The 18,589-nt window shown below is 64.7% G+C and overlaps 2 protein-coding genes across 6 annotated transcripts in view; one reads left to right on the top strand and one right to left on the bottom strand.

Annotated features, from left to right (window-relative positions):
* The first annotated feature begins 204 nt into the window (after positions 1 to 204).
* SELENOO (selenoprotein O) lies at positions 205 to 12,549 on the top strand. Of its 2 annotated transcripts, none has more exons than XM_059401720.1 (9): positions 205 to 1,430; positions 5,117 to 5,320; positions 6,461 to 6,641; positions 7,282 to 7,412; positions 7,739 to 8,019; positions 10,558 to 10,708; positions 11,504 to 11,689; positions 11,781 to 11,937; positions 12,041 to 12,549. In XM_059401720.1, exons 1-9 carry the CDS (start codon positions 220 to 222, stop codon positions 12,194 to 12,196), a joined length of 2,658 nt encoding a protein of 885 aa, XP_059257703.1. In that variant the 5' UTR covers positions 205 to 219; the 3' UTR covers positions 12,197 to 12,549. The 2 variants fall into 2 exon arrangements, with proteins under 2 accessions (XP_059257703.1, XP_059257704.1); XM_059401721.1 differs by having other exon boundaries at positions 12,041 to 12,187.
* Positions 1,467 to 18,589, bottom strand: part of TUBGCP6 (tubulin gamma complex component 6) — a 31,019-nt gene continuing 13,896 nt past the window's right edge. The window contains exons 11-26 of one of the 4 annotated variants that reach the window (XM_059401716.1): positions 18,213 to 18,294; positions 18,040 to 18,128; positions 17,795 to 17,910; positions 16,517 to 16,655; positions 16,138 to 16,209; positions 14,928 to 15,981; positions 14,714 to 14,772; positions 14,491 to 14,632; positions 14,235 to 14,403; positions 14,016 to 14,157; positions 13,738 to 13,932; positions 13,530 to 13,662; positions 13,147 to 13,360; positions 12,864 to 13,063; positions 12,654 to 12,759; positions 1,467 to 3,923 (exon numbers count right to left, since the gene is read on the bottom strand). In XM_059401716.1, the coding sequence (XP_059257699.1) occupies positions 12,668 to 12,759; positions 12,864 to 13,063; positions 13,147 to 13,360; positions 13,530 to 13,662; positions 13,738 to 13,932; positions 14,016 to 14,157; positions 14,235 to 14,403; positions 14,491 to 14,632; positions 14,714 to 14,772; positions 14,928 to 15,981; positions 16,138 to 16,209; positions 16,517 to 16,655; positions 17,795 to 17,910; positions 18,040 to 18,128; positions 18,213 to 18,294 (2,898 nt within the window). In that variant the 3' untranslated portion in view covers positions 1,467 to 3,923; positions 12,654 to 12,667. Of the gene's footprint in view, positions 3,924 to 12,578; positions 12,760 to 12,863; positions 13,064 to 13,146; positions 13,361 to 13,529; positions 13,663 to 13,737; positions 13,933 to 14,015; positions 14,158 to 14,234; positions 14,404 to 14,490; positions 14,633 to 14,713; positions 14,773 to 14,927; positions 15,982 to 16,137; positions 16,210 to 16,516; positions 16,656 to 17,794; positions 17,911 to 18,039; positions 18,129 to 18,212; positions 18,295 to 18,589 lie in introns of those variants that run through there. The other 3 variants (XM_059401718.1, XM_059401715.1, XM_059401719.1) reach the window with 3 other exon arrangements.

The following is an 18,589-nucleotide window of genomic DNA, read 5'->3' as shown; positions in this document are numbered from 1 at the left end:
TTGAGCCTTTGTCCAGGGTCCCCTACATAGCTCCTGGTCTTGGGTTCTATTATGGGGCTAGGTGGGGGAGAGGGGGTGGGAAGCCCTTCCAAGGACCTCCATCCGGGGTTCTTTTCCAGCCTGAGTATCGGAGGTCTTTGTTCTGCAACAGGCCTCCTGGCTTCTCTGGGGCAGACGCTTGGGAGGCCAGACTTGGCTCTCCCCAGCCTCCCGGACAGTATGTGGGGAGCTTCTCTCGGCCAGGCACTGTTCTGGAAGAGCTGGCCCCAGATCACGCCACGCCGACTGCGTGCCCTCCTGGAGCCCGGCGAGGAGACCGGCACGGAAAAAACCGGAACACGAGGGCGTGAGCTCGTGTCGGGGGTGCTCCGAGGGGAACAGGGCGCGGGGCCGGAGCTGACCCTGGCCTCCCCCCGGGGTCGAGGGGCACCCCTGGTGGTCGACCCGGCACGTCTCTCAACACGGGTCAGCCCGCTCGGAGCTCGGAGCCCCGACTGTCCGGCCTTTCCCGGGCCGGACCTCCAGGAACCTCCAGGGACCCGCTGGCTCGTCACGCAGGCCCGGCCTCCCCCGCTCCCCGAGCGGCTCCAACGCTGCGCCACAGGCCCGCGGAGGCGGACGGGTCGCGGGCGGCCAAGTCCTCCTTCCCCCCGCCCCGGCCGCCGCGGCACCGCCCCTAAGGAGCGCACCGCCCCTAAGACGCACGCCGCAGCCAATCAGAGTCAGGCTTTCGCGGGCGCGGCCCGCGCAGGCGCACCAGCGGACACCTCCGCCGGCGATTGGACGACCAGGCACGCCCGCCGGGCTTCCGGTCGGGGCAAAAGGGCTTCCGCCGCAGCGGCGCCGCGGATGGCCGCGCTGGGGGCCGCGCTGAGGGCCTCGCTCGCGGCCGCCCGTGCCCGGTCGGCGCCGCTGGGCCACCGCCCGCCGCACGCGCCCTGCTCCGCGTCGGCCGCCGCCCGCGGCGCTGCCATGGAGCCGGCGCCCCGCTGGCTGGCGGGGCTGCGCTTCGACAACCGCGCCCTGCGCGCGCTGCCCGTGGAGACGCCGCCGGCCGGGCCCGAGGGCGCCCCGTCCTCGCCGCGGCCGGTGCCCGGGGCCTGCTTCAGCCGCGTGCGGCCCGCGCCGCTGCGCCAGCCGCGCCTCGTGGCGCTGTCGGAGCCCGCGCTGGCGCTGCTGGGCCTGGGCGCGCCGCCCGCCGACGCCGCCGCCCGCGAGGCGCGCGAGGCCGAGGCCGCGCTCTTCTTCAGCGGCAACGCGCTGCTGCCGGGCGCCGAGCCCGCCGCGCACTGCTACTGCGGCCACCAGTTCGGCCAGTTCGCGGGGCAGCTGGGCGACGGCGCCGCCATGTACCTGGGCGAGGTGTGCACGGCCGCGGGCGAGCGCTGGGAGCTGCAGCTCAAGGGCGCGGGCCCCACGCCCTTCTCCAGGTGGGCGCGCGCGGGGGCGCGGCGGGGGCGCGCGGGGGCGCGCGGGGGCGCGCGGGGGCGCGGGGCGTGCTCAGGCCACGCTGGTCCTCCCTGCTGCCGGGCCAGGTGGAACTGGAGGTTTGGTCTGGGGACAGACACTGCGGGGGGGAGGGGACGTCCCAGGGCCCCGGCGGAGGGAAGGGCTTGTGCAGAGACCCGGAGGCCACAGGAGAGGACAGAAGGGGGACTGGGGCTGCCGAGCCTGCGCCCCCGCTGCAGGACTGGTGCCAGGTGCCCTTGGCCCCGCTGGCCGGCCCGGGGAGGGGACCTGCTGGCCCCGGTCCCGCAGCTCCAGCCCCTGCTGTGTCCTGGTCCTGAAATTGACACAAGGACTTTGGAGTCTGTTCTGCCTGTGACCCCGGGTTCGCCGCCTGCCGGGCGCAGCCAGCCTTGCCTGGGGAGGCAGGGCCGTTTCTCAGCAGCCGCGCAGACAGCCCAGGCTTGCTCTCCAGCATAGCTGCTGTGCGTCCACCCAGAGTCGCCGTGTGTGGCCGGTGCCCTGCACAGGGACCCGAACCCCTCAGATCCAAGCCCCCGTGGACGCTCTCCCAGACACAGGCTTCTGAGCACTTGCAGGCCAGGGACCTGGGTCGAGGTCCCCACGCCTGGCCTGGCAGCTCTTAGACCGGTCCTGCCGCTCACGTACCAGACGGCGCTGGCAGCCCGTTCTGCTCTGTCCACTCCGCGCTTGGTGCCTTCAGTCCGTATTTGCTAAATACTTGTTGAATGGCTGAAAAGCCCCACCTAAGCTGTTTTCTGTGCGGAGAAGTCCTGAGGGGGAGTGTGCTGGCCGGTCCCTGTGGCCTCCCCGACCCCCCCCGGGATCTGAACGCATCCCACGCCCCCTGCCTGCGCCGTGGCAGCTCCATCTCGGACCCCAGAATGACTCATCCCTCCTCCTCACCGTCCTGTCCCTGGAGGTCTCCGGAGGTCAGCCTCATGCCCCTGCCACCACCCAGACAGCCTGCGCGGAGCTGTCCGCACCGGCGAGTGAGGCGAGGGTTCCTGCCCCTCCAAACGCCGCCTTCGGGCCTGCTCACTCTTCGAGCATCGTCAGACTTCGTGTGTTCAGTTTGGTCATTTATTTTTGCCGGCTACTACGACGTGCTCAGGAGAGGAACCCTCTGGACATCTCTTGTATTTGAAGACTTGAGTGTTTGCAAGTCCATGTTTTAGACTTGAGGTCTGCTAGAGGGGTCACTTCATGCCTGGAGGCTAACGTCCCGAGTGGCTGTGTGTGGCTTCAGGCCAGCCCTTTGGGTACTTAGATGTGGACTTTGGGGGGTGGGCGGGTCGACGTCCTGCCTGCTGTGGGGTTGGGATTTGGGGAGATGCCTCTCCTGGCGGGTACAGAAGAGCTTGTCCTCCGCTGGGCCCATCCCACAGCTCGGCTGGCAAGACACGGGCGTGCAGGAGAAGGGAGTGCTGTCGCGTGTCGTGCTGGCCCTGTGGGTACAGAGAGGCCCTTTATCCTTGCTGTGTAATTGTCCAGTTCTGGCTTTTGCTTTGGGAACCCTGCCTTGGGCAAGAAGACAGGCTGCTGATTTTCAGGACCGTTTTTACCAGATTCCAGATTAAACTACGCAGTGCGGGCTTCCTGCCGAGCATGAGGTCCAGCCGGGTGAGAGTCGTTCCCAGGCCAGGGAGGGGAGGGCTGACATTTGAGGACAGGTCTCTGTCCCAGTTCCCCACACGGACTAGAAGGAGGTGAGTGGGGTGCACTTGTCGCTCTGGCCAGAGGCTGCCGCAGTGAGCCCTGCGTGACTGCCAGGCCTGGTCTCCAGAGGTGTCACTCACACTGCGACGAGACGCAACAGCAGGCATTTGTGAGAACTGCAGCTGCTTAAAAGCTCGCAGCGGACGCCTGAACGGACGCCGTACCCCACGCCCACGAAGGAGAAGACCCTGTCTTGTCAGGATGTCAGCCCTTCCCAGTTTGACTACGGATTCAGTATGATCCCAGTCAGGGCGCCCAGGGCCTCGGTGGGGGAGCGTCTGCCTTCAGCTCAGGTCATGATCCCAGGGTCCTGGGATCGAGCCCCGTGTTGGGCTCCCTGCTTCTCCCTCTCTCACTCTCCCTGCTTATGTTCCTCGCTCTTCTCTCAAATGAATAAAATCTTTTAAAAAAGTACAATTCCGATCAAAATTTCAGCGGTTATTTTGTAGATACTAATGATGGGATTCTAAAGTTGAAACGGAGAGGCGCGTGCTGAAGGACAGCAGAGTCGGAGCACAGACACTGCCCGACTCCAGGCTTGACTGTAAAACTGAAGTAACCAAGAAGGCGCAGAGCTGGCGGGGGCACAGGCCATGGAACAACAGACAGACCCCCCGTAAATGCTGTCACTTAGGACACAGGAACAAAGGCGGTACAAAGACCATCGTCCGAAGAGTTGGTGCTGAAGCAGCTGGATGTGTACACACCAAAAATGTACCAGACACGGACCTCAGACCCTGAAAAATTGAAAAATTAACTCAAAAGGGATCATAGACCTAAACATAAGATGCAGAACTATAAAACCAGAAGATAAACTAGAAAACCCAGAGGACGTTGTTTGGACATGATTTTTTATTCTTTTTTTAAGACTTCATTTATTTGAGAAAGAGAGTGAGAAACAGCATGGCGTGGGGGAGAGACGGGGGAGAAGCAGGCTCCCCACTGAGCCAGGAGCCCGATGCAGGGCTGGGTCCCAGGACCCTGGGATCATGACCTGAGCCGAAGGCAGATGCTCGACCAAGTGGGCCACCCAGGCACCCTGGGACATGATTTTTTTGGCACAACATTGAAGGCGAGATCCACACAAAAAAAAAAAAGTCATGGTTAAGCTGGACCCCAGTGAAGTTAAAACTTTTGCAACTGACAGTATCAAGGGAACAAAGAGAAAATATTTGTAGAAGACATGCCTGATAAAGGACTGTTACTCTAAGTAGACAAAGAACTCTTAAAACTCGGGACGCCTGAGGGGCTCAGTTGGTTAAGCAACTGCCTTTGGCCCAGGTCATGATCCCTGGGCCCTGGGCCCTGCATGGGGCTCCCTGCTCAGTGGGAGGCTCCTTCTCCCCGCTCTGCTATTCCGTCTGCCTGTACTCTCTTCCTCTGCCAAGTATGTACTTGACACAGATCACAAGTAGGCAGAGAGGCAGGCAGAGAGAGGGGGAAGCAGGCTCCCCACAGGGCAGAGAGCCCGACACAGGGCTCGATCCCAGGACCCTGGGATCATCACCTGAGCTGAAGGCAGAGGCTTTAACCCACTGAGCCACCCAGGCGCCCCTAAATAAAAAATCTAAAAAACAAAAAAAACGAGTTTTCAAGTCCTGGAAAGGGCTGCCTGAGATCCTTCGCCCCTAACTGTAAGAGACTAAAGTAACGAAAGCAGACTTGCACACGTACCAGTGAGCGTGCAACACGCCCGCCTGGCTAGGTCCTGGGCAAGAGGCCTCAGGCGGCCCTCGCTGCCCTTGGCATTAATCTGGCTCCGCGGGCTAGGGCCCCGGCTGCCGGATCAGGGGCCGTGGTCGGGGCCTCTCGGTATCGGGAGCCATCGGACCTGGAGATCTTTGTCGATGACGGCCGAGCCCGCCGCTTGCTGCTGGAGCCTGGGCGTGGCCCGGACAGCTGCCTGACCGCCGCGGCTGTGTGATTTCAGACAGGCCGACGGCCGCAAGGTCCTGCGGTCGAGCATCCGCGAGTTCCTGTGCAGCGAAGCTATGTTCCACCTGGGCATCCCCACCACACGGGCCGGGGCCTGCGTCACGTCCCAGTCCGTGGTCGCCCGAGACGTGTTCTACGATGGCAATCCCAAGTACGAGAAGTGCACGGTCGTGCTGCGGATAGCTTCCACTTTCCTGAGGTAATACTGCTGCCCTCCGCGGGCGGCCGCACCTTGCTTGTCAGGTGGCCTCGGCGCGCAGGCCGGCGCCGGCAGTGGACGTGCGCGGAGCCCATCCCCCGCTGGGCTCCTGCTGCGGGGGAGGCGGGGTGCAAAGGCACTGGGCGTTTCCTGGGTCGGGAGCCCTGTCCTGCGTGTGGATGGCTGCTCGGGCCCCCGTTGCCCCCAGGAGAGAGGAGGTGGCAGAGAGGCGGCCCGTGTCCCTGGAGCACCAGTGAAGGGGATGGTCTCAGGCCGGCAAAAGAGGGGCCGCCCAGATGCAGGGCTCTGGGACCCAGAAGGACACGGAAGTCACCCAGAAAGTGGCCTTGTTGGTGTCAGGAGCCACGCCTGCTGTGCCCCGTCCGCGGGGCCGTGCTTGCTCACACCCCCGTCCTCAGCCACGGTCCCTGCTCCTCCTCCCTGATGTCAGCGTGCCACCTGGCCTCCCCCGGTTCTGACCACTGGAACCTATGGCTGTTGGCAAACGGCTGTGACGTCTTCTGGTCCCCCTCCGGTGGAACCGGACAGACCCCGTGTGCTGGGAGCCATTCCTGCGGTGCATGAGCCTGAGCGCCTGGCTTTGTCTTTTGTCCTCCGTGGCCTAGAAGAGCCTGGGTGGTCGTCTGCCTCCCCCCAGGAGACCAGGGCCACCTCCCTGAGGGGCGCTCCCGGCAGTCTGACCAGTGAGTGGGCGGAGGTGGCGAGCACTGCGGGGCCAACCCCGTGCCCGCCAACGGTCATGGTGGTCGTTCAAGCCAGAAGTGTCTCCGGACACTGCCTCCGTCCCCTGCGTGACACGAGCACTCGGTTGTAGAGCTGACCCCGCTTGGGACTGGTAGGACGCCAGTCACCGACGCTGTCCTTGGGGTAGGGGGACGAGCGCAGAGCCCTGCTGGTCCCAAGCCGGTCGTGCCTCCCTGGGCCTCCCGCAGAGGCACACATGGTGTTGGCCAAAAGCAGAATGCGTGTGTCACTCAAAGACGAGTTGTGCTTTTCTTGGTTTTGTTTTAATCTGGGTGTTCTTCCTGGCCTTGGCCACAAGGCGAAGCGGCAGGCTTCTATCCCTGGAGGCTGGATGGAGCCGTGCTGAACCCGGTACAAACGCGGGTCTTCCTCCAGGTTCGGATCCTTTGAGATCTTTAAGTCCGCAGATGAGCACACAGGGCGCGAGGGCCCCAGCGTGGGGAGAAACGACATCCGAGCGCAAATGCTCGACTATGTGATCAGCTCGTTTTATCCCGAGACCCAGGCGGCGCACGCCGAGGACCGCGCTCAGAGGAACGCCGCCTTCTTCCGGGAGGTACGGGTGGCCGCGCACCGGCGTCCCGCCTGCTGGTGCGACTCGGTCTGCCTGGCAGATGGACAGAGGTTCTCTCTTGATGTCCCTGCCCTTCTGAGTCCCTCCCCTGTCCCAAAGCCTGTCACCTTTTGTGAGCGTTGAGCAGGACTGACTTCTTGGGAATGCTGCCTGGAGGGTCGGGGTTCTTGGACACACCCAAGGATCACTGTCTCCGTGGCACTGGAGGTGCTGTGTGCCCCCGCCAGGCCCAGCAGGAAAACGGGGTGGGGGAGGACCCCGCTGCGGGGGAGCCTGGGTGCTGGTGGGACTCACAGACAGTCCCAGTGGGGCCCCGGGTGTAGCAGCCTGGACCCAGCGCAGGTTTTGCTGGCTCGGTTTGCACCCGGTTATCCTCCCGGGCCAGAGTGGTGGGGATGGTCAAGGCTTCCGGGTGTTTTTGGTTTCATGGATAAAAGCCCAAATTAGTATATGAAAGAGACAGACGGGGTAAGTGGAAATAAGAGCCCACACGTGTGCTTTTCCCTCTCAGGGCTGAGTGTGCACCCGGAGGGCAGAGCCATGGGAGGAGTCTTCGGCCGCAGAGCTGTCCTTGGGGAGGGGGGGGCGGGGCAGGGGGCACCGTGCATCCGTCCTGTTTCAGGTGACCCGCCGCACGGCCCGGATGGTGGCAGAGTGGCAGTGTGTGGGCTTCTGCCACGGCGTGCTCAACACGGACAACATGAGCATCGTGGGGCTCACCATCGACTACGGGCCCTTCGGCTTCCTGGACAGGTGAGCCGAAAGGCCACTGGGGGTGGCCTGCAGGTGCGGGGCTGCTGTTCTCCCTGTTCTGTTTGGAAATGCTGGGTCAGCTCTTCCCAGCGGCAGAAATCCCGGGAAGGTTCCGAGACTGGAAATGGCCCCGGGGGGCCCGAGCAGGAGGAGGCGGTGAGCAGGCGGAGGCCGTGCCGCTCTGCTGCTGACTGGGCGGGCGGCGTCTGTGGCTGCGGCATCTGGACCTGAGCCGCGGGCCAGCAGCCCAGTGGGGCAGGGCAGCAGTGGCCCCGCAGAAGAGGCCTGCCTCACCCCCTCGGTGGTCCCCTTGTCCCTTGTGGCAGGTATGACCCCAACCACGTGTGCAATGCCTCGGACAACACCGGGCGCTACGCGTACAGCAAGCAGCCCGAGGTCTGCAAGTGGAACCTGCAGAAGCTGGCAGAGGCGCTGGAGCCCGAGCTGCCCCGCGAGCAGGGGGAGGCCATCCTGGCCGAGGAGTTCGACACCGAGTTCCGCTGCCACTACCTGCAGAAGATGCGCAGGAAGCTGGGCCTGGTGCGCACGGAGCTGCCCGACGACGAGGCGCTGGTGGCCAGGCTCCTGGAGACCATGCACCTGACTGGTGAGTGGGGGCCGGTGCCTCGGCGTTGGTCAGTGAACTAGACACAGCGCAGAACCGACTGTTTCAACCCTGCGGTGTGGGGTTTGGGGACAGCAGGCCCGTTCACCCCGCTGGGCACCCACTGCCCCCGCCCGTCTCCCCACCAGACACCCCGTCCTCATTCCCCCGCTTCCGCGCCCCTGGCAGCCCCGTTCCGGCGTCTGTCTCTGAATCGGACTCCGTGCGGGGCCCTCAGTGATACGGGCCCACACAGGGTCTGTCCCGTGACAGCGCCGAGGACAGCGTCCCCGGGGTCCCCGATGGTGTGGTGGGTGTCGGCCTTCTGGGCCTCTCAGGGCTGAGGGAAAGCCCGCGGTGTGGACGGACCACACGTCACTCCTCCGTCATCGCGGCTGCACGTGGGTTGTCTTCCCCTTGGCCTGTGTGGGTAACAGCACCACGAGACAGATGCACAGACGGACATCCCTTTGAGTCCCTGCCCTCGGTTCTCCCAGCACCGCGCGAGCAGAAGCGTCCACGTGTGCATCCCTCCAGCCCTCGGGAGCACTCTGCCTTCCTCCCCAAACGGTGGTTTTACGAAATTGAGGACGTGTCCTTCTGTCCGTTTGTTTTTCCCACTGTGCACGGGCTGAGAGGAGCCCATGTCCTGTCTTCGGGTGAACCGTCACGGCGGAGCGCGGCAGCGTGCCCAGCAGGCGCTGATGTCTCGCGCTTTTGGAGGCTGGAGGGCGGAGGTCGGGCTGCCCTGAGGGCCTCCTTCCGTCCTCGCCCGCCCGGGTGCTGGTCTGCGTGGTCTCTGCTCTGGTGTCCGGGCGACGCTGCTCTCGTGAGTTAGGAAATGTTCCCTCCTGTTCAGAAGCTTGGGAAGAACTGGTGATCATGCCCCACGTCCAGCAGAACTCAGCGGTGAGGCCTCTGGTCCTGCCGTTGTCTTTGCTGGGAGGTTCTGATTGCCCAGTGTCCTCGCTTGTCTCAAGACTTCCCGGATTTTGTGTCTCCTGAGTCCGTTTGGGTAGATGGCGTTTCCAGGGCCTTGGCCGGAGTCGCCCAGACTCTCCGCAGTCACGGCCACACTCCCATTTCTGATCTCAGTTACTTGCCCATAACCAAAAATGTCCACCTTCTCGATCTTTTCAAAGAATCAACAACTCTAGGTTTCAGTGACTTTTGCTGCTTTTTTGTTGTTTTGTTTAACTCTGCTGTACCCTGTTCCCTTCCTGTCGGCCAGCCTTCCTCTGCGTGTTCCCTTTCTAGTGCCTTACGGCTACGGTTAAGTTACTGGTTGAGGCTTTTTTCCCTTTGAGAGGAACCGACCTGGACCAGTGTCAGGGTCACGAAACCATGGACTCCCATCACCACACGGCTGTGCTCTTGCGTTGTCGGTGATCAGCACCGTTAAGTCCCGTCCGACCACTGCTTCCGTGGCGACCCTCAGTATTTGCTTCCAGTCTCCTGCCCCTACGTATTTTCTGATTTCCCTTGTGATTTCTTCATGGAGCCCCTGGTTCATCTTCACACTCTCTGGGAAATCTCTGGTTCGCCTTCCCTGAGTTCTGTCTTCATCCCGTCGTGCTTGGAGAAGACGCCGGTCTCTTGAAGCAGGCGGACCTGCTTTATGGCCGAACATGCAGTCTGTCCTCGGGAAGACAGGCGTCTGTCTGTCCGATGGAGTGGCCTGACCGCGTCCGCGGTCCTTGTCGGTCTGCCCTGCAGACCTCCCATCCGTTCTCCAGAGCGGGCCAGGGAAGCCTCTGGCTCCAGGGAACCGTTCCGTTTCGCCTTCCGTTCCACAAGTGCTCGGTTTGTAGGGCTCCAGCCGGGACACCTCGGTGAACGGGCTGTCCGTCAGCACAGGACGCCCTCGTCATCCGCGGGCCTCGTGCCGACAGCAGCGGGCCGGCCCCGCTCTGCAGCCTATGGTCTGCCTGCGCTTTCTCCTGTCCCTTCCCTTTAGACCGGACAAGCTGAAAGTTCTTTGTTTTAGTTCAAGCTGCCAGGCTCGTTCGGCAGCGAATCCACCTCAAGTCCTTGCTGATGGGGACCTGGGGCGCCGTCTCTGTCTCGCCATTTTCCCGCTTGTTTTCTCCGCTCCGGCTTCGTGTCCAGCTTCGTGTCTGCACCGTCTGGTCCCCTCTCGTTGCCTTTTGTGTCTGTCTCCAGGATGCTCTCCCGGGTTGACAGTGATTGTGTTTGGAGGTGGGTCCTTGGCCTGACTTGTTAGTGCTGCTGTACGTTGAGCCTGTGTGTTTGGACGTGTCAGGGGCTTGTCCTTGACGCTCTGTCACACCAAGCAGGCAGTGAGGATGGTGACCACAGCGGGGGTGGCCAGAGGCGGACCTTGGTGCCATATTTACCTGATTCATGGATAAGGGAACCAGGGCTTAGAGTGACTTGCCAGGGTCACAGTGGTGGCCAGGCTGGGTGGCAGTTGGGTTTGGGGGTTGCTGAGGCGGAGACTAGAGGGAAGGTCAGGAGCCCGTGGGCCTGGCGAGCGTCCACACTTGGTGTGACAGCACCCTGAGCGGTGGCGTGTTCCAGGGGCCGACTTCACAAATACCTTCTACTTGCTGAGCTCCTTCCCAGTGGGGCCGGAGCCCCTGGGCCTGCCTGCGTTCCTGGCCGCGCTCACCGCACAGTGCGCCTCCTTAGAGGAGCTGAAGCTCGCCTTCCGACCCCAGATGGATCCCCGGTGGGTACCCACGTCTCACTTTCTTGGAATTTGCTTCCAGAAGGAGACGACTGTTTAGAGCAGAGCGCGCTGGGGCACCCGGGAGGGGGGTCAGGCCCCCACGTCGGCAGCTCAGCCCACTGGTCAGAGAGAAGAACAGCAGTGCTGCCACCACTGGGGCAGGCCAGTGGCACAGGCCAGGGAGCAGCTTCCCAGAATGGCTCTTTCGTCTGCCCAGGAAGAGCCCCAGGGCCCCCGGGTCACAGCCAGACCAGGCTTTTCTGCGCCCTCTCCCACCGGGAAAAGCAAATGGTGCCCGAGCCCGCACTCACGAAGACGCGGGAAGCGCGGTCTCTGGGTTTTGACAAACAAGCCAGCAGCCCGTGTGGGAGAGAATTTAGTGCAGCGGCGCAGGGGGACAGGCTAGCAGGACTGGGGAAGGGGAATTGGTGCTGCCCCGCCCCGCCCCACTCTGCGAGTGCGCTGTGGAGAAGTGGACAGCAGTGACCTGCCTCCCCCCAGCGGTAAGTAGGTGCCCCATGCACCCCAGGAGCCTGCAAGTCAGCCTGCAGCACTTCCTCTCGGGGCACCCATGTCCCGAGACCGGCAAGGGCTGCTGGAGAGTGGGGGTGGATGGCTGCCTCACCCCATGGGGCCGGGGTCACCCCCCGGGGCAGTCAGCAGCGGCCCCGCGGAGCTGCTAAAGCCACCACCGCCTCCCCTGGGCCCCGATGGCCATCTTCCAGGTGCCCAGTGGCCCCGGGACTCCGCCTGCGGCAGGGGCGGGGCCAGGCCTCACGCTGCCCCTCTGCGCAGGCAGCTCTCCATGATGCTGGTGCTGGCACAGTCCAACCCTCAGCTGTTCGCGCTCATGGGCACGCGGGCGAGCGTCACGGAGGAGCTGGAGCGCGTGGAGCAGCAGTCGCGGCTGCAGCAGCTGAGCCCGGCGCAGCTGCTGAGCAAGAACAGGGCCCACTGGACCGACTGGCTCCAGGAGTACGGGTGAGGCCGTGGGGGCCGGGCGCCAGCGACTCCCGTGCAGGGAACCAGGGTGGGGGGGATCCACTGGAAAGATGAACCCGGATGATTCCAGAGCCCGGCTGGAGAAGGACAGGGAGGGCGTGGGCGACCAGGACGCCTGGCAGGCCGAGCGCACGCGCATCATGCACGCCAACAACCCCAAGTACGTCCTGCGGAACTACATCGCCCAGAATGCCATCGAGGCCGCCGAGAACGGGGACTTCTCAGAGGCAAGCGCACACCCGGCCCTCCTCCGTGCTTGGGTCCTGCTGCAGGCGGCGGTCCAGGGAGCGAGGGCTAGTCTCTAAAACGCCTCTCCTCGTTCCTCTCCAGGTGCGGCGGGTGCTGAAGCTTCTGGAAACCCCGTACCACAGGGACGGGGAGCCCACCGAGGCTCTGGGAGCCACCGGGGCAGACAGCGGGGGGAACTCGTACAGCAGCAAGCCCCCACTGTGGGCGGCCGAACTGTGCGTGACGTGATCCTCGTAATAGCCTCGGAGGCCTCCACACGTGGAGTCCCGAGGCCCCGAGTCCTACCGAGTCCTTGAGGCGGCGCACACCCCATGGGCACCCCAGCCCGTCTCTCCATGACGGCCGAGACGTCCAGTCAGGACCTGACCCGTCTCCGTCTGACGCAGACTCAGCAGCCCAGCCCGCGCTCAGGGCGCTCCCTATCAAAGCCGCTTTGTGCAGGGACAGGAGGGAAGCGGCCCGGCGGGGGAGGGGTGGAGCAGCCCCAGCCCACCTCCCTGGCCTTGGGCCACCCAACCGCAGGCCACGGCGTGGCTTCTGCCTACTGGGGAGACACGGCCCCCAAATAAACCAGCAGCTTCCGTGGTGCATCTCTCGGTGGCTCTGCCCCTGACCCGGCAGCCTGGGAAAAAGAGGTGCTGGGTGGGGGGGCGGGGAGGCGGGGTCTGGGGAGTATGGGGGGGCTGGAGCACACCTGTGTCGGCAGCCTCAGGCGTCCTGATAGTAGTTGTTGAAGTTGATGCGCAGCAGGAAGTCCTCCAGGTGCGGCTGGTAGCCTCGGTTCACCAGCTTGGTCACCACTGGGGGGACCAGGAGCAGCTCAGCCAGGCCCATGTACGGGCTCCTGCCCTACAGGCTCCTGCCCCACGGTCCCCAAGCCCTCCCGGCCCTGGGGGACAGTCACCTTTAAAGAGGAAGTGGGAGTAGTACTTAAAGGTGCTGTAGGACTGCTGCATGAGGGCGAAGTTGGGGTGCTGCGCGCCGCGGGGGCCGCCGGCGGGGACCCAGGGCTGCGAGATGAGCTGGCTGCGGAACTTGAGCACGAGGCTGAAGATGCTGTGGATGACGTTCATGACCGGCGCGGCCTTCTCGGTCAGCAGGCCCCTGGGGAAGCGCGTGGCCGCCGGTGAGGGGCGCCCGGGGCCCCGGACGCGCACGCACAGAGGCGCCCCGGGCGCCCGGCTCACCGGAACACGGCCTTGTGCAGGTACTCGGCGTGCGCGCGCTGGATGTCCTCGAGGTCGCCCACCTGCGCCAGCCGGGCCCGGAACTCGCACCAGGTGACGTGCAGGATCTGGTTGGCGATGTAGCCCTGCGTGACCTTGACAAAGTGCTGCATCTCGTGCTTGAAGAGCTGCAGCTGGCGGAACTGCACGGAGCCGGCCGCGCGGCTCACCAGAGCTGGGGGGGGGGGGGGCCGCGGGGTCAGACGTGCACGCGCGCGGCTCACTACAGCGGGAGGGTCAGACGTGCACGCGCGCGGCTCCGCAGCACTGCGGAGGGGCGGGGGGGAGGGGGGGTCAGGCGTGTGCGCGCCGCCCAGGACAAGCCGGGCTCCGGCCGCCCTCACCGGCGCGCTTCAGGTGGAAGCAGACGTCCTTGAGCGTCCACATCATGAGCTTGAGCTGCAGCAGGAAGGAGAAGATGCCGCTGTACCTGCTCAGGCAGCCCTCGGTGAGCACCACGTTCAGGGGCCAGTCGACCTGCGGGCGAGGCCGGCTCAGCGCGCCCCTGCGGGGATCCCCCCACCCACCGCCACTCGGCCCGGCCCTGCTGACCTTGTATCTGAGCTCCAGGCAGCTCAGCACGTCCGGCGCGTTGGGGGCGAAGGCCTCGGGCAGGAACTTGAGGGCGAAGGAGAGGTTGGCGGCGAGCGGCGTGTCGCCGTGCAGGCTGTACCGCAGGGCCTTGCTGAGCACCGAGTTGAGCACCAGCGGGTTGAGCAGCTCCCCGGGCGTCTGGCCCGCCCCCAGCTGAGGCAGGAGAGGGCACAGGCGTCCCAAGGGAGTCCCGGCACCGAGGCCAGCGGCCACGCCCACGCCGCGCCCCCGGTCACCTTCTCAAAGAGCAGGTCGCTGAGCGACTGTGCAAACTCGCCGTCCTCCATGAGCAGGAAGTGCCGCAGCGCCTCGAAGTGCGCCTCCAGCCGCAGCTCCACGAAGAAGTAGTCCACGGCGGCCTTGTTCACCAACGAGACGCTGGCGGGAGGGGCCCAGGGTCAGGGGCGGCGGGGGACGGGGCGGGCGGGGCGGGCAGGGCAGGGGTGGGCACTCACTGAGCGGCCAGCGGGGCGCTGATGGAGTGCTTCATGAGCACCGGCAGCGGCAGCAGCTCGCTCAGCTGCACCGCGGTCTCATCTGCATCTGATCGGACGTGGGGGTCCTCCGGGAGGGCGAAGGCCCGGGGAAGCCCATGGTGCAGCAGGTGGGCGGCAGGAGGCTCTGCTATAGGACGGCAGATGGCCATTCAGCACAGGGGACACGCTGGGCTTCCGCCTGCCCGCCTGCCCGCCACCGCAACCAGCCACTCACACATGGCCTCGTAGCTGTCCGGGTACTGCTCCAGCCCGTACTGCTCTGCCAGACCCGCTAGGTAGGCCTGCTCCCGGTCCCAGCGCTGGGCCACGGCCGCCTCCTCACCAAGGCCGGGGCTGCTCTGGGCCGCCACGTCGTCCTAGGAAGGAAAGGGACAGTGGGATCCCCTACGTACAGCCCAATCCTGGCAGGCCAGACCCCTAACCCCATCTGTCCTCACCTGTGAGCTTAGAGGGTGATTTGGAGAGAAGTTCTCCGTGTCCCTACTCGGTACCGGTCCTGAGCAACGTAAGTGGGGCAGGAAGAGTATGAGGGCCAAGTACCCCTCCACAGTGGGACCTCCCAAGTCCCCAGGGCTGCAGACTCCCTGCCCAGACCCCTCCTGGGCCCACAGGTACCACCAGTGATAGGAGAGCTGTAGGGGTCCCACTGACCTGGCTCTTCGGGGATACCATCACCCAGGTCCCCAGATAGAGCCGCTGCGGACGGCAAAGCCTGGAGGCCATGTGGCTCCCCACCACTGGAACCAGCCACCTGAGCAGAGTCGCTGTCTGAGGCCGTTTCTGTAGGCATCTGTGGCTCGTGCTCACAGACGGGGCTCTGTGCTCCCAGACTGAGGCCTGACCGGGACACCTGGTCAGTGAGGCTCTGGCAGGGCCTGGGCATATCGGGCTGGCCTTCCCCAGAAAGTGCACTCAGTGCCACGTGGGACTGAGACACGTGTCCATGGACGTTCCACCGCGGTCGGGAGGGGGCCACATCCCACACGTTCTCCCCCACCTTGATGCTGGCGTCAGACACGTGTCCGTGGACGTTCCACCGCGGTCGGGAGGGGGCCATCCCAGAAGTACAGCCGCCTATGGGAACGCTGCCTTCTGATACACGCTCAAGGAGCTGCTCCATGGCCTGACTGCTCCCCTCCTGGGGGACGGTGTGCCCAGCGGGGTGGGGGTGAAGCAGAGCCACGTGTCTATCTGGGACACCTGTGTTCCCTGGCTGTGTGACACTGTCCCGCCATAGCTGCTGCCCCTCATTGCTCGAGCCACCTCCTATAGTCTGCAGGGACCCTGGGGAAGCCAAGGGGGCTACAGCGGGCCTCAGGATGGTTCTGAAATCATACTCCTGTGTCCCAGCAGGCCCTGTGGCCACCACATCGGATGGAGCCGAGGGAGGCAGGTCGGAGCCGATGGTTTGTAACGCCTCCTCCAGGACAGGGGTCACGCCAGCATGCGCAGGCGGCTCGGCCTCCTGGGCTCTGGGCAGGAAGTCTTGGATGCTGAGGCCCTCAGAGAACGGCCCCGGCCTGTCCCCTGGCCCCGGCTGCAGCTCAGATCCTGGTGCTGAGCCGTGGGCCCCTGCAGCTGGCGGCCTGACTTGCTCCGGCGTCCGCGAGTTCAGCCAGTCCCAGGCAGCCACATGCTGCGGCTCTGCACACCTGGAGTCGGAGCTGCTGCCGCCGGCAGGGTGCTCATGGCCCGAAGACAAAGTCTGAAACACAAGTGGGTGTCAGTCTCTGAAGCTCGGTTCTGCAACCAGCACCAAAGCTCATGGAGCCGGTAAGTGCTGGAACAGGCCAGTGCAGACATGAGGCATCCAGTTGCCAACCCCATGCTCTGCGCCCAAAGCCCACCCCCGGCTCCTCACCTGGGAGCCGGCGGCCGGGAGGACGGCCAGTGGCTCCGGGGCCTTCCCTTCGGACACGTCCTTCAGCATCCCCTGAAACTCGGGAAGCGGTGGTGAGCACCTAGCCCTGCACCACCCAACCCTAACCCTCAGCACCCAACACACGGAAGCCACGGCTCCCAGCTGCCCCAACGGGCCACAGCACGAAGACGAGAAGAGCCTGGGCCTACAGAGAGCACCCTGTGCTGCCCACTGTCCGGCGCCAGCACGGCCTCCTCCCAGTCCCGACGTCCCTTGGCAAAGTTGCCAATCCTTTCCCAGAGCCCAGGTCCGCAAGCACTCAGGGGCTCCGAGACCGCCAAAGCCCAGGGGAAAAGCTCCCATCCGAAAGCAGCAATACCTGAATGTGCTTCTGATCTTCTACGAGGAAACGAAGCCGTGCACTTGCCAGTCGGTGCCTCTGGATCTTCCACAGCGCCTTCTGCTCTCGGCGAGCTGCTTCTGCCGACAACTTGCTATAATGGTCAACCAGCGCCTGCCTAAAGCCACACCCAGAGATACCCAGCTGCCGTGGCCACCCGACACTGTCCAGCTGGTACCCCACGGGCTAGGGTGGCTCTCCACGGCAGAGGCCCTCGGCACCTTCCCAGGCCAGCAACTGGTCCCCGGTGGGGCCCCCTACTGCACCTGCAGGGGCCTCGCTGGACAGGTGTTTCTGCCCACCAGACCAGGACCCTGGAGGACAGGCACCTAGCCAGGGCTCAGCTGACATCTGCTGAGCAAATACCAGAATGAGCCGCTACATGGTCGGAAGCAAGAGGACAGGCAGGAGGCCCAGGGCTGCCAGGCCCCCCATACGAGGGGTACCTTCCTATTCTGCTGAACTGAAGACAAGTGCCAAAGGGTACAGAGAGCATAAGGCAAACGCCGCATCGGCTTCCCTGGCCGCTCTCCCCGCACGTTACTCCCAGCCATTCTGGTCCTTTCAGCAGCAGGGAACAGGGTCAGACCTGGACTGGCTCATTCCCACGCGGATGCCCCAGACCAGGAACACCGCCCTACACTCTGCTGTCTCCCATCGACAACAGAAGAACATCCACCCCACACGCACATAGGCACACATGTGCCCAGGCGCGCGCACGCACGCACACGACACGTGCTCCGTGAACAGTATCTAAGGTCAGGACGACTGTGGTCCTGAGAGAAGAGGCAGGAAGAGACAGCCCCCCAGAATGGTGCCCCTGGGAGAGGCCGGCTCTGCTGCCGGGTTACAGGAGGCGCAAGGGAGGGCAGGGCAAGCTAAAGGCCCCACGAGACAGCCTCCTGGACACCGGGCTGGACAAGTGCCCCGTCCGTGTAGCGTCCGGCTCACCACAGGCTTAAAAATGAAAAAAGGGTTGGGTGTTGTTGACCTTGAGAACAAACAAGAGACAGGCAAGTAGGAGAGACAGACCCACCGCGCATGCCCTGTCTGGGCTCCAGTCCGCACGACCCCGCCGCGAGGACAGGGGAGCGCACGGAGTGTGGCGGAGCTGCCCGAAGCCCTCCGCCCAGGCGCACGCGGGAGCTCGGACCCCCACTCTTCACACACACTTGAGAATCTTCAAGATGCAAAGACGACCGTCTCGAGATCCCGCCAGGACAGCCCCGAGCGGCTGCCTCGCCTGCGGCCGCCTACCTCGCCTTCCTCTCCAGCTGCTCCTCCAGGACCCTCAGCCGCCTCTCCCTGTCGCAGAGCTCTCGCGCGGGGCCGACGTCGTCATCCAGGGCCTCCTGCCGGGCTGCCCGGCGCCGCTGCACGAGGCACCACACGCGGCCCGGCGGGTCAGAGCTGGACCCCACGGGCCCCCTCCCCCGGCGCCCCTGCACGAGGCACCACACGCGGCCCGCGCGGGCCCCAACCCCGGCAGCCGCACTGCCTACCTCCTGGTCCTGCACAAACTGCTCCTTCAGCCTCTGAAACTGTTCTCGCTTCCGGGCGTCCAAGGCCATGCGTTCCGAGGTCTGCCGATCTGTGTGGAGATGGGGGTGCGGTATGGTGAGGTGCCTGCGCGGGCAGCCCCAGAGCCACGGAGGGTGACCCGAGCCGCACGCACCACTGAGGGCTCGCAGGACTCTGGATGCTGCTTCCCGAGCCTGGACAATCAATTCTTGCTTTGCAATTTCCATTCGTAATTCCTGAGAAAGACCGTCTGTCAACACATCCAAATTCTCTGTCCCCCGCTCTAGGATGGTCTCCAAGCAGGGGCTGCTCAGACCCCGCGCAGGCCCCTCCAGGGACGGCACCCTGGCTCCACAAGCCTCAGCAGTCAACAGGCCCCCACCACCCCGAGCAATCTGGGCCGGGACCCCCCGCCTGCGTGCACCCACCCGGAGGAGAGCAGGGGCTCGAGGCGGGCTTCTCCACAGGGATGGAGGACAGGCCAGAAGCGGCTTGCCATCAACCCCCCCCCCCCCCCCCCCCCCCCCCCCC

The sequence above is a fragment of the Mustela nigripes genome, chromosome 6 (genome assembly GCF_022355385.1).
Source record: "Mustela nigripes isolate SB6536 chromosome 6, MUSNIG.SB6536, whole genome shotgun sequence".
Lineage (NCBI taxonomy): Eukaryota > Metazoa > Chordata > Mammalia > Carnivora > Mustelidae > Mustela > Mustela nigripes.
This window is presented reverse-complemented; position numbering and strand designations above follow the sequence as displayed.